Source organism: Lineus longissimus, chromosome 17 (genome assembly GCF_910592395.1).
Source record: "Lineus longissimus chromosome 17, tnLinLong1.2, whole genome shotgun sequence".
In the NCBI taxonomy this organism is placed as follows: Eukaryota; Metazoa; Nemertea; class Pilidiophora; order Heteronemertea; family Lineidae; genus Lineus; species Lineus longissimus.
In genome coordinates, this window is record NC_088324.1 from 1266193 (window position 1) to 1280194 (window position 14002).

At 41.8% G+C, this 14002-nt stretch overlaps 2 protein-coding genes across 2 annotated transcripts; one reads left to right on the top strand and one right to left on the bottom strand.

Moving 5' to 3' along the window:
* Positions 1-6469: 6469 nt before the first annotated feature.
* On the top strand, positions 6470-8853 carry LOC135501603 (putative uncharacterized transmembrane protein DDB_G0290641). Its single transcript, XM_064793793.1, has 4 exons — positions 6470-6608; positions 6897-7058; positions 7507-7628; positions 8071-8853. The coding sequence occupies exons 2-4, from the start codon at positions 6962-6964 to the stop codon at positions 8344-8346; spliced, it is 495 nt and encodes a 164-aa protein (XP_064649863.1). The 5' UTR covers positions 6470-6608; positions 6897-6961; the 3' UTR covers positions 8347-8853.
* Positions 8854-8913: 60 nt separating this feature from the next.
* On the bottom strand, positions 8914-9831 carry LOC135501651 (uncharacterized). The gene has a single exon (XM_064793886.1). It carries the CDS (start codon positions 9829-9831, stop codon positions 8914-8916), a length of 918 nt encoding a protein of 305 aa, XP_064649956.1.
* Positions 9832-14002: the final 4171 nt, after the last annotated feature.

Here is a 14002-nt window from a genome sequence, read left to right on the forward strand (position 1 = left end):
CTTTGCTAAAAACAGAACACACTTTTAGATCGTCGTACCTTGATTCGTCCAACTAATTGAACGTTAAAAATTGTTCGTCGAAGAAGGCGAACGTGCCCCGCATCGGGGTAGGTTCGGCCCCAATACGATGAGACTTCCACACTGGTCAGCTCTACATGTACTTGATGAACTTAGATTCCAGGTGGAATTTGAGCTATTGTTCATTTCATGCCTATACCCCTGTGTGCTACTAGCTTCAGGTTCTTATTTTCAATTCAACGTTTTATTTTCAGCTCGAATATCAGCGCCAACAGCTCCTACAGCAGAGGCAACAATTCCATATGGAGCAGCTGAGAGCAGCAGAATACAAGGCAAGGCAGATTGCAGCCCAACAGCTACAGTCGGAGAACAAACTACCAGACCAAGGTAATGATAGTTATGATACTTATAGTTATGATAATTCTGATAGTTATGATAGGCCTAAAAAAGTGGTTATTAATCATCACCACCCAAGTGTAACGCGAAACCTGTCCGAGCGGTAAAGCGTCAGTGATAATGTCCTGGAGACAAAGTCACAACCAAGTCAAGGCTTTTTATGGGGCAGTAGTTGTCACAACCTGGGGAAATCCAAGGACTCTGGTCCTCCTGATTTGATCTAGTAACCTGACTTCAGGGACATGTCCTCTATGTCTTCTCTCATTCCAATATGAGAGACTGGGTGAGACTTGGGCAATGTGACCTGCTTTTGGTCACTGATATGAGTCCGGATGAAAACTACTACTAAGCTATCAGAAAAGGGCACAACTACTTCATCTAACTAAATAGTTTTATTATAACTCTCAAAACGCGAATGTCCATGATTTTACAACGGGTACATAAAGGTTTCAATCAGATTAAACTAGGTGGTTGATGGCTGGATATAGGCTCATATCCACATCTTCACCATTTATCAAACGGGTCAACAAATCTAAAAGTTCATGGAGGAAAGCAACCAGGTTTTCCAGTTCAATAAAAGTGCCTGTTATGACTAGATCATCAGCATAAACATGCACACTAGGTGCTGAATATTCAGGCATTTTATGACTGTTACACTTTCCCATAAATTGTATAAAAGTCAGTATATTACTCTGCCCCTTTTGCTGAACAAAAGTCAACAATTCAAATTGCAAATATAATAGAAAGCTATATCTTTAGGGCGCTTACCTGGCTAAATTCTATCAGTATCAGTGTGACCACCTTCAAAGCTGTATTTGAAACTTGACTCACACAACAATCTCAATGCAAGACCAACATATATGTAACATGTGGCTTGTTCTGCAATGTTGTGCAACTGCAAGCTAGGAGTATGTGACTGGGGTAAATGTCAACTCCAGAGGGCTAGAACCTCCTGATGCTAGATATGCTAGCACCCGATCTGCTCTCACGCCCAGCTGATTAGGGTTTTATACCGAATCCACGGGGGTCACCCACGGGCTACAGACCCTCGAAATGATAACAAAACAAACCCGTGCCAACTTTAGGCCCAAAGTACAAGAGATTCCCAAAAGTCACAGCTTTGAAAATGACACCAAAAGATGCTACAGATCTTTATGAAATAAACCATGTCTTTGAAATAACTTTTACACCAACATTTACCTGATTTAAAACACTTTGCAAAGTTACCACTGGAAAGTTCGTCACTCACAATCCAAAACAATGTGGAGGTCTGACGTCATCAAACATGGGGGACAGCTTTCAGAAAGTCGCAAATCGCAACATAAAAATAGTGAAATACAAGCGTTCACCAACTTAACAACTTACCAGGAGGCTCTCAATCAATAGATTCTCAAAAGGACAATTGTATCCCTAAAGTTTGACAGTCTATCTTGGCGCAGCTTTGATGAAAAAAGACTTCAAACACGAAAATTTGCTCCAGTAAAAATGGTTTGGTTGTATATAAAATCCCGACCTGGAAAACAGGTACTTGCTGCACAGCGGGTGCATGTAAAATACGGACCCAGGAGTTGTCCTAGACGGAACGAAGAGGTGAAAGACTAATTTTGTTACACAAGAAACAGGCCTACTCCTAAACATTTTTAAAATGCTACTTGATAGATACGTGCATTTACCATTCCCTGCAAACTTTTAAATGATGATCATTATACGCTCCAGGCACTTCATTCCCTGCTGGTATTCAGCCCTGTGGTCCATCAGCCGCCAGTCAGAACCCGAACTTGGCCACAGCAGTGCAGACGCCCGGCCCCGCACCATCACCTGGTCCTGCGGGAGACAAGATATCGGCTCCACCAACGCCACAACCTGGCCCCGGAGGTAAGGGTCCGAATTTCTATCTTAGTTTGTCAATTTCATTGTTTTGTGTCCACCGACTACAGGGCATCCCCCCCCCCCCCAGCTACGGCCATGCTTGTTTTACTGTCAGCTCACTATCATCCTTAATCATTTCAGCTGGAGGCTCCATACCAATGGACCAGTCGACGCCACAGAAACCAATGTTTGGAGAGAACATGTCGGCAGCATCGCCGGCGGGTGCAACATCACCCAAGCCTTGAACAAACAAAATATAGATAGACATTTTTGACCTGTCACAGCAAAGAATTGAAGTCCATGAAGATTGTGCCGTATTTATGCGTATTTAGGCGCACTGCACTTATTTTCAGGGTGCGCTGATCTCCCGAATATTAGCGCATGTGCTTAACAATGAGAAAAAATAAAGCGAAGATAACTTACAAAACCTGTGTTGTTTATTGTTCCAAGTACACGAATGTTGGTTATATCTAATCTAATATCTACTGTTTAAGGAATTGAACCCGAGGCGGAGGACCTTGGTTGAGTTACCAAGACACTCGAGGGTGGAGCTAAAATACAGTCCAAACCCGAGCCGACAGGCGAGGGTTTGGACGAAATTTTAGCTCCACCCTCGAGTGTCTTGGTAACTCAACCAAGGTCCTCCGCCTCGGGTTCAATTTCTATTCTAAAATAACTCAAACTTAAAAAGATAGGCCACGAAAATAACTTGAATATGTGCGAATTTGGCAAATTCCATCCATCGCCGGCCCGGCCGGAGCGCCGGTAGCGCCATTGTTTACATTATGTTACGGCAACGTTACAGAATATGAGACATGTACATTTTGTACAGCGCGCATAGGAAGTCCGCATCGGCTCGCTCAAGTGATGCTAAAATCCGCGCAAATGGGCTATTTGGAGCGTTTTTCTCGGCAAATATGTGTAGTGCTCATTAAAAAACTTAGGGTGGTTGATGCTTCCTTGACTGATTTGTGTTTGAAGCAGTGTTTTGAGAGCCTCAAACTTCTGAAGTGAGCTGAAATTCCATTGACGTGACGTGTGCATGGTTCCACATTTTAGTGCAACCCGAGGGAACTTTGGTAGAGCATCTTGGTTGCGTGTCCAAAACACTCCGCTCTCAGAACGAGGCTTATGCATTTTCCATTTAAAAGTTGACTTTACGGTACCAAGGTATTTTAGAATTATAATCAAAAACGAACATATGTATGTGTAATAATCCAATAATAATCCCACAACCTGGCGGGGACCGCACAGTGTGCGAGATAAGCACAGTTGCATCGGCCATACAAGAATCCCACTCTTCTGGGACGCTGCGCAGTCACATGCACACCACACAGCATAAGAACCAGTATAGTATAGAATTGACCCCACGAAATGTATAGGCGCATGCGCTTAAGAGCGGCAAATTTGACCAGGTAAAACACGTGTGAAAACAAGCAGTTTTCGTTTATTTGCGCATGCGCTTAAATACGCATAAATACGGTATCAGACTGCTCCTTCGTTTTCCATCTTTCGGGCATCTACTGGTTTCACACCTATGATGAGTGAAATGAGTTGTTGTAGCCACTTTATACCAAGTCATCTAATACATCAATCCACTTGTCCGTCTCCGTAGCAGTGAAATACTAACACAATTTATCCTTTAAAGTCCTGTTGAATATTTCTTCTACTGCTGCCTTCCTACTTGATAATGTAGAGAACGATTCCAGAGGATGCCAGTCTCTCACAAAGCTAGATATCAGCAGCCTGCTTCTGATTTATGAAACCCTTTTTCTTTGTCGTATATAATCAATATTGTCGTTATATAAAGTGCTTAGTATGTCGGCGCATCATATGATAATAGTTATATAAAAGGCCTAAGCCGTTTGTGTTCATTGCATTATATTGGCTCGGAGAAAAGAGAGATAAACATTGCCGTAGTCCAATTTTATGCAAACAAATTTGTTGAAACTTGGCATTTTTTAGTAGCTGTCTATCAGTCTCTTCATCAGTGTGAAATTGAACAATTTGGTGTCGCTGCCTCATTGTCTACCCAAATTAGCATGTTATTGAATGACCCAAACGACCATATTGTGTATAAGTCTTGCTTGAATTGAGTATTCAGAAATGGTCTTAGATTAGGGAAACTAGAGTATATTAGCCATGAAGAACTTGTTTATTTCTATGTGTTAAGTCTTGAGACGTAGCATAGACATTTTTGTAAAAAATAAAAACATTGATGTAAAAACTATATTTGTTTAAGTCTTCTTTTCCTGCCATGCAAATATTCCTATAATGTCTGTTTTTGTGGGCAGTGAGAAAGATGCCTGCTCCTTCTTCCTGTTCCTTGAGCACCCTAGAGAATCAGTTTACCAGCTTCGGGAGAATCAGGCTGGCCTCCCCACTTGCCGAGCTGGCCTGTCCTGGTAAGTTTTTCAATTATGTTGGAAAAACTAACTAGTGCTTAAGTCCTCAAACAAAATAACGCAGTGGATTTCGCACCACAACGTGTCGGCCTACTTCTTACATTTTCACGGGCGGTGAAAATGAACCTTCTCATTTCCTGTTCATAAGTCCGTCGCTGATCAGTTAGCGAGATACGGCCTGATGAACATGCGGGCGAAAGGCGTGAGACTTCATGAGGTATCAATTGCTCTGATACCTATTGAGGCGCGATATCTCGGGCCGCTATCCAGGGTTAGACTCCAGGTGCAGTCCATTGCATCATCCTAATTTTTTTTGGGGGGGGGGGGGCAGAACGAGGCCGGTCCAATACGTCCGGAGTCTACTTGGTTAGTTGAAAGGCCAACCGTGGGTGTTCCTACTACATCCGTGGTATGAGTGAGTTTGTCTCTCCATCTTTGGGCAAAAAAGCCGTTGTTTGGTGAGCCGGGCTTACCAAATAGTCACTCATATACTTACATGTATTCTGGATGAAAACGACATAAAAACAGTTAAAAATGCCCAGACACCACACATCATGGAAGTTGCTTCAAGTAACAATTTGGAAATAATGACTACTCTGATTGCATCGGCATTTGGATATAAATGCTCTGTAATTGACAAAGTCGCCTCAAATTGACAAATCATTGTGATTTGGAATGTTGTTCTAGTTTTAAAATTAGCCTAAGAATCCAAGGACCGGACCGAAGCGATCAGTCTCGCATCCGTTCTCGCCAGGTTTATTCGTTGTTTTGTCAAAGAGATACGGCAGTTATAGTTGATTTAAGGTAAGTTAACGAGGTACGCCGTTAGTAAAATTTTGTGGTCCAGGAAAATAGAAATGCAGGTCTATACAACACCAGAGTTCAGCGATTATTTTCCTACGAATTTGGTAAATATGCTAATTTGCTTTTCAGTTTCACTTCCAGAGCCATGTCACGTGTCCTAGGCCTCGTTTGCATCTTTGGCTCAGTGGTCGCTCTCGTAACTCCCTGCTGCTTTCCCGACCAGGCATCGTTCGATTGGAAGATGGAAACCAATTTGACTTACAATTAGAAAGGCGTTTAAGAGTTCAGGACGGTGATATATGTACTGCATGAGTCGATTTTCCATTGTTGATTTTTTTTGTGCTCATCAAGGTTATTAATTCTAAAACATCTAGATTTTGAATGAACCGCAGTTTAGGGATTAAATGCATTATGCGCCTATACGAATCCTCATTTTGAATGCAGCGGTTATGGTAAGGCAGGACATTTTGAATGGTTAATTAGAAGTTCTCGGATGTCGAGGTTGGACTTTGTCATCGGAGTTTTAAAACTAGAAAATGTAAGGTAAAGTGGTACAATGATAGCCCCCTTACAATTGCATCCCCTCCAGTGCAGAAAACAGGTGATTGTAGGCCTACACCCTAATTAACTTACATATATGCTATAATGTACCGGGAATAGAATTGTACCGGGATATAACTGTAACCCTTTAGCTTACCATTGAGTATGAATGGAATAACTTCAGGGATCGCAAGGCGCCTCACGCATAGCTGATCACGCGAGATGCAACAGCCGCCTATTGTTATACTTTCAGCCTTGCATTTGATTTCAAGAACCAATTGTTCGCCGTACAAATTGAGGAGTTTCCGAAGTAAGGCCAAAAGTTTGTTTTCAACTTGGGGAAGGTAATTATTCATCCAGTTCATGACCGGCGCGCGTGCTCAACGCTACTTCATCTGGGGCCAACGTGTTAAAGTGAACGGCCCCTCCCGCCTATCTACAACGTTTTTTCTCAGAAACTCGGCTCTGCTATCGTCGAGGAAACAAGGGGTTCGCAGAACGGTGCTAAGACGAGGAAAAACTGATTTGGTACGCGTACCAAGGGAAGTGTTGGAACGCCGTGGAAATGCGTCTTAGGTAAGGTGCATGATGTGAAGCAATTGGCTGTCTGTGCCAATATTACGTCAATATTGGCCATTTCATAACTCGACGACTGTCCTCTGAAGACGATACGCCGATATCCGATTATAATAAACTTTCTTACTGTACGAAGGGTTAGTTTTAAATATCTTGACCTGTCAACAAAGTCCCACGATGATTTCGGCGACCAACTTCAATGCATCAAATAAACCAATTTTATCATTAAAACATGTAGATGAACAAGTAACACGTTAAAATGATAACAAATAGTAAACTTTTTTTCAGACAATACAAACATTTTCATCGAGATTCAAGGAGAGGCTGGGTATTTTCTGTTTGTCCCCGGGTTGATGTATGGGCCAGTCACCATGCAGAAGGACGTGTGCATCCCCCAGTCGGGCGATATTGAAATAACGATCAATAAAGGAAGCCCGGCAGGCCTCTTCTGTAAGATACATATTGCTTCTCCAAGTGTTCAAATTGGGTTGTTGCTGCTGCCGTATAGCTTTTTTCCACGTGACTTTTTTGTGACCACTCTACTTCTTTTACCTTCAGTATAAAAACTCATAAATAACGAAAATGACATGAAATAAATGGATTTGAATGGTGATTTCTTACAAAGAAGTCCCCGAGAAAGGGGGTAAACATTTAGATGGCAATCCCATAGAAAGGGGGGTCCTTTTGGAATAATGGTACGACCACTGCCCCCCCCCCCTTAAATTTGCCGAGTTGGAGCCGGGGTCAGTCGCGGGCCTGTAATCGAAAAACGTTCAACGTGATTTCTTTTGGCAATTACCGTAGGCCCTACCGGATGTACATATATTCTACTAATGGATCGCTATTATTAGTCATATGAGATTTAGATACAGATTATTTTCCCCCTTGATTGCTTTAGACACAATGACCATGACCCTCAAAGTTGAAGTCAGCAATGTGAATGAGAAGGTCGATCCCTCCATCTTTAAGGCACCTTGTAAACCTGATCCGGCCAGATTCAATCCATCCGACTCTCTTGAGGTAGGTAACATTGCATTTAAGGAATTGACAACCCCTGGAGGTATTTGTTGTCTCACCAAAACCTCGAGGGTGGAGCTGAAATTTAGACCAAAACCTCGACGTAGAATTTCTATTCTAAGAAACGAATAAGTGCTTTTTGACTGCTTCCATATTTTGCACCAACCCAAGCGGTCATGGTTGCCTAACCATAACCGCTGAATTCAAAACGAGGCTTCGTTGGTGCATAGTGCATTTACACTGTAAAGTGCAGTTCATTCTAAACCCAGGCAAATAAATTATTTGAAAGACTCTGATCCAGGTGACTGTTTAGAATCCCTTACTAAAAGGAGCTACATGTTAATTTTGGATCCATATAACCATATCCTTGAATACTATCCTCTACTGATATGAATATAATCACAGAGAGGCGATGCTATCTGACCTGTTTTAACTCTCTTTATAGATTCAAACGCCGGATGAGTTGGTTCAGTTGGCTCTCTCTCTATTCAACACTCCCGCGTTTACCACTCCCGCGTTTACCACTCCAACATACACAGGAACCTACGACCCCAGTGGTAATCCTAGTTTTGATACTACCACAACTCAAACACCCGAGACAGAGTCTGATGAGGCTGAAGTTGAACAAGAAAATAATGAGGACGGCGAAGATGAAGTAGAAGACGACGACGATGTAGAAACCGAAAACGAAAACGACGAGGATGACGAGGAGGATGACTAGGAAAACATAGACGAAGAAGACGGAGAGGCCGATTCAACTAAAACCTCTGATGAAACTCGGAGACGAAGGTGTCTATCGTACCTGGAGCAATCACAAATCTGCTATATAGAGGAGTCGTTGACAGAAGTGTCTGCCCAACGAGTCGTACAGTAATTACTTCCTTGACTGTCCGAAGTGTACTGAACCCATAAGGAAACAGTACGACACATTAGCCATGATTCTCGGTATTACGATAGTCTGTCCGAGAGCAATTTCTACATGTATAAGGCTGATCGGTTATTTATGTTATCCTCAATCTGTCCCAGAACTTCATACAAGAAAGCAGGCCTTTTTAAGTGTATACCTTCATTCATCAGCCGCCCAATAACTGTTCATGTATTCGTATTGTCCTTGCACCTGCGTCATCTTGTTCATACACTGTATTATAACTTTGTGTATGGAAGCCTATAACGGGGTGGATTACTATCCCATTCAATAGGCAAGAACATAAAATTGACTTGCATCAAAGATTCTGTTAGCCTTGTTCCAAGTCGTATATATACTACAGTATACAAAAACCTTGATTTCTTAGTTTTGTTTCAAGTCGTACACTACAGTATACAAAACCCTTGATTTCAGCGTTAATGATTCGTTCACCTTGTTACTATCTGCCAATGTTGTACGGTTTACCATGGCGAAGTACGGCCGGAGTTCATCACAGGACAGGGTGTGAATATGCCGTTCAGGATGTTCCTGTTTATGATTATACCAGTTGCTGGCGCATTTGGTAAGATCATACAAGCCAAGTATCGCATCTGTCTTTCTTGGAGCATAAAACCAATGCCCTTCAAATGGTCTTTTTGTCAAAGGGAATACCATGTCTTTTTTGAAGACGTACTTTTTCCACGTGGTATCGAAGTCGTAAATGAACTCTTTGTCTTCTTTGTAGAAACTGATGTCTATATAAGGAAAACGAAACTCCCGGTTCGGTATTATTGAATCGTTGGTCCTGTAGAACTTCAGTCTCTTGTTGATGTAGTAGACTGTGTAATTAGATCCTAATCGCTGTAAAGCCTTTATGGCCCGTCTTCTCTCGGCGTAGGGAATAAACACATCCACATCATCGTCCCAGGGCACAAATCCGTGGTATCTATATGACCCTAAAAGAGTCCCTCCATACAGCATGTAGGTCACGTAACTCTTCACACATGTATCGTGGAATAACTTGAGAAGGATTATGAATGTATCTCGATCTTTCGTCTCCAATTTTCTCTTGAAATGTTTCATCGATCCACCTTTAATTTCCTGATCGTAATTCTTCGCCGTCGGCAGTTTTGGTTCGTCACGTGACCGGAAGTGCAAACTTGACACGGCATCCTGGATGACTTGCGTGGATGGAAGATACTGCTCGCTGCTGGCTGATATGGTTGGGCTCGAAAGCAGCACCGGCGACCAGTGGATCGGTTTCAATTCTTTCTGTGAATCAGACAGCCGTTGGTTTAGCATGATAGATGAAACTTTGTTATTTTCCGAGCGAAGACTTGGATGAAATGACATGATCTGTTTGGAAAAGTCAGTCTTACGTTCCTTGACGGAATGTGCCACCGCTCTGCTGAGTGGTCGGTGAGTAATTCCGAATCTTCTGAAAACACATGTAAAATAAATTATGAAAGCCATGCAGAGAAACGCAATTACATATAGTATCCGTAACTGCCATTGTCTTAGTTTGATCGCCGGCATCCTCGCCTGATCCGTACTCCACCTCAAAAAGATGTCGCACTAACATCAGAATGATCTGCATGACGATGCTGTCCAAAGATAAATTACTGCACCTGTATGTGATCCATAGGGCTCGTGAAAGAAGTTTCGAGGACCACATGTTTATATACACTGAAATGTAAACCGTGTATGACATGTGTGAAAAACCGATATTGACATGTTTCGGAACTTGAGCTTCAACCAAATGCAGTGAATAGCAAAACGTACCAGTATAAGACTTATTGGATTTTGTGCAATAAACCCAACCAACGCCATGGTCCCTATGTTTTTTCTTATTTATGATACACATCCCGACCCAGTTATCCTTTAAGCCGTGGTCTATGAGACCCCAAGTGGGAATTTATTTGAAATCATTTCATTGTTTCATGCCATAAAGGAACATATCAGAACTTTTTTTCATCCAATAATGTACTTTTTGGAAACAATTATTTTGTATTCAAACCCGCATTTTTACTTATCAAACCATCAATTTATTTCCAAACCAGGAAAGCATACACAAATTATTTCCATACCCTAGTATTAGTAGTTGTGAAAATCCATTGTTTGGAAAACACGCACGGTTGGCGTTTTTATTCTTTCAAACCGTGTTGAGTCGCACTGTAATCGTACAGTAATTATTTTAAACCACAGAATATGCTTAGATTCATCGTTAACAACCAACGAACATCTGGGAAAAACATCATCTTCATCCCACGGACAAATGCACCCGCTCCCAACTTATGGTATGCATTTCTAGTTCCTTTGTTGAAGATTATGTAGCTAACCCTAACCAAACCAAACAAAAACTACAGGGGCCAAAAATAATGGTCGCTCCCCCATTTCGCTTGTTTCGTTGCGTTGGACAGACTCCAGTAAGCCTCAGTTTAATGCATAAATCAATCTTTGGGCACCGAATGGCAGCTGTAGAAACACAGTAGAATCAGGTCAACAGGACAACTTCAAACAATGATCGAAGTCTAAAGTTCATTTTCCTATGAAATATAAAACTGTCAGTATTTCTGAAACCACTGGGAATTTGAAACCGAACCAATTGGGGAGGGGGGGGGGGGGGCGAAGTCGAGATTTTGTCCACAGCGACTGTGCACAGATAAGAGGAAAGGTGAAAATTCTGAAATATGGTTAAAGTTTTTATATAAAGACAATCCTCTATGAATGTGAAAGCGAGCTGTGACAGAGCCAATCTTACCTTTGCGGCTGGTATATAATTTGGAAATGGAAAATTGAATGTTTAGGATTGAGCCTCGAATGGTCTTCAAAAATGGCGTAATCTAGAAAGCGTGGAACGTGTTCAGCGGAGAGTGACTCGTCACATTTTAGGCCCAGACATTCCTTATGTTGAACGTTTGCGAGCGTTGTCTATGCTGCCCCTGTCGTACCGTCGCGAAATTAAGGACTTGATTTTTATGCACAATTCTTTTTATAATCGTCTGGATTTTGATGCACTTGTTTTTATAACCCCGGCTCTTAATAGGGGGTGACGGTTTACGACTGGGGCAGCCGAGATTCCACTCGGAAGCGTTCGGTGCGTCTTTCTGGGTTCGGACACCCAAACTTTGGAACAGTCTCTCGGCTCAAATACGTATTTTAAAAAAGAACACTTTTAAACCTTCAATTAATGTTTTATATGTCAACAAGTTGGATCGTCTGGATATTGATGTGCACCTTCGTCACTTTCTGCCGCTACAAAATGTCGGCCTGTTGGTGCGCATGCCGCCTGCATCCCGATGATCCCTGCTCTTCTCCATGTGCCATATAATAGGTCTCGACCTACATGGTTACCTGTGTAGTACATGTACATTTTATCATGTTGTATATTGGTTGTAAATGTCTTGTTATGTTAATTTTAATATTGTACTTGTATTTTACACGAATAAATTAAATTGAATTGAAAGTGACGAAAAATGTCTGCCTCTACTAGACACAGGGCCCAATCCAAAATGCATTAGTGGCACATATACAAAATTGGTAAATCAAGGCTTTTTGATGCGTCTTACAAGTAACGCTGCGCAGACACAATACACATGTATGTACAACACGTCATCAGAGATGTTTGCATTATTCTGGCGCTTTTTGTCTGTATCCCTCCTAGATATAAAAATTAGAAATCAGGCATTCTTTTTCTAAGTAATCCGATAGATACGGTGTGGTCAAATCCTTTGAACATGGAAAGTATTGTATCAGCACTCGCACGGTTGGTTCACAAGTCCTTAGTTATTTGCACTGAACAGCTGGTAATAACAGCAATCACGCGATTGCCTCGGTGAAAAATTCGAAATTCAAACAAGCCTTTGAATATAATCAAGCACAGTGTCAAACATCCATATTTTGAAATACGGTTGTGCTAGGCGCGTCTCGCTGACAGTTGCGGTGAGATTGGAAAGGAAAATATCGCTTCTTAGTTTTAGAATCTCGGGTATAAGTACTGTTTTTACCAGATCAACATATATAAAGTAGTGGCTTTGGTGTCCTGGGTCGTAGTTGGATACAAAAACTTTGGGTTATTAAAGTAGTTATCGCTATAAGGTGCAAGCGCGAGTTAAAAAAAACACACACTAATTTCGGACCTAACGTTCTCAGTCATGGAAATGAGGTGAGTTGTCACAATGTCATTAGTACAATTTTTTTCTGGTTTGTCCTATGGGAAGCGAACAAATTGTAAAATATGCATGGATGGATTTTGTGCGTGAATCACGGAGTTCCCCGCTGGTTAATTCACCTAGAAATTTAGTGCATATGATGACATTTTGTCCATGTTTATACCAGATGGACACAGTTTATTTTAGAAAATTTACCAACGAGCGCACATTTTGGATGTTTTTCTTGCGAGGCAGCCATTATAGGTACCCTTTTTTGATCAATATGTTATAAATAATGTTGTTGATAGCGCATAATAGATGGGTCATAGTTGAACTCCAACCTTGTTTTATTTGTGGCTCAAAGCGAAGACTTAGTATTAATAAGAAATGTTAAAAATAAATCCGTCGGAATTGAGTTTAGTCGGGTCAGAGAATCATTTTTTTTTTACAAATATACATCTCTTGCGCATGCTTTGTTCAGTGTTGTCGCAATTTAGGATTTGCCAGGACAATGAGTCTCGGTCAAAGATGTTCCTTTACGCAATGGCCAAAGTGTATATATATATAGCTATTATAGTAATCAACAGAGACTTGAGGGCACCGTAACTGTGGACGAAGCCTTTAAATGAACATGGACGAGACGCTCTTCTCTCGAAGTAAGGACTGGACAAGTGATGCATGGATGCCCGTTTTGGAAATTGCACCAGTCCCCCCCCCCCCCCTGAAACGCCTCGATTCGAATATGCAGCAGATACCACGGCGTTGCTAATTCAATTTTATTGTGGACCTCGTCCTTTTTATGAGACCTATCAGTTGTCGTTGGCTGTAACCTGGGACGATTCCAAGGTTGTGACAATGTCGTCATGTCCCGGGCAATGCCCGCGTCGTAGATCTATAAGAGTTTGTTTAGAACTTTTCTACTGTTCTATAGAACATGCTAGCGCAGAGCTAGCGAAAAATCCAACCACATCAGAATCACCTTTCCGGTGACACTTGGATGGGCGATAAAAATAACATAACGAAATTTGAGTCAGTTCGGATGCAACCAGCTGTCCCGGTACGAGTGTGTGCCTGAGAAAGCGTCTTACCGTTCCTTGGCCCATCCCTACATTGCTTAATATCAGAAAACACTCACTGTTCGGGAAAAAAATCTTGTCATGCGTAGAGGCTGTACAAAATACAACAACATGGAGTCGATACATTTCACGAGAGTCAAGATGAGCTGCGATTGGAGGTTAGAGCATCTACAGGCAATCTTCAATCTTGCCTGCCCTGACTTTAAAGCGTCAAATAAAAAAGTTAGCAAGTCACATTTGCGAATA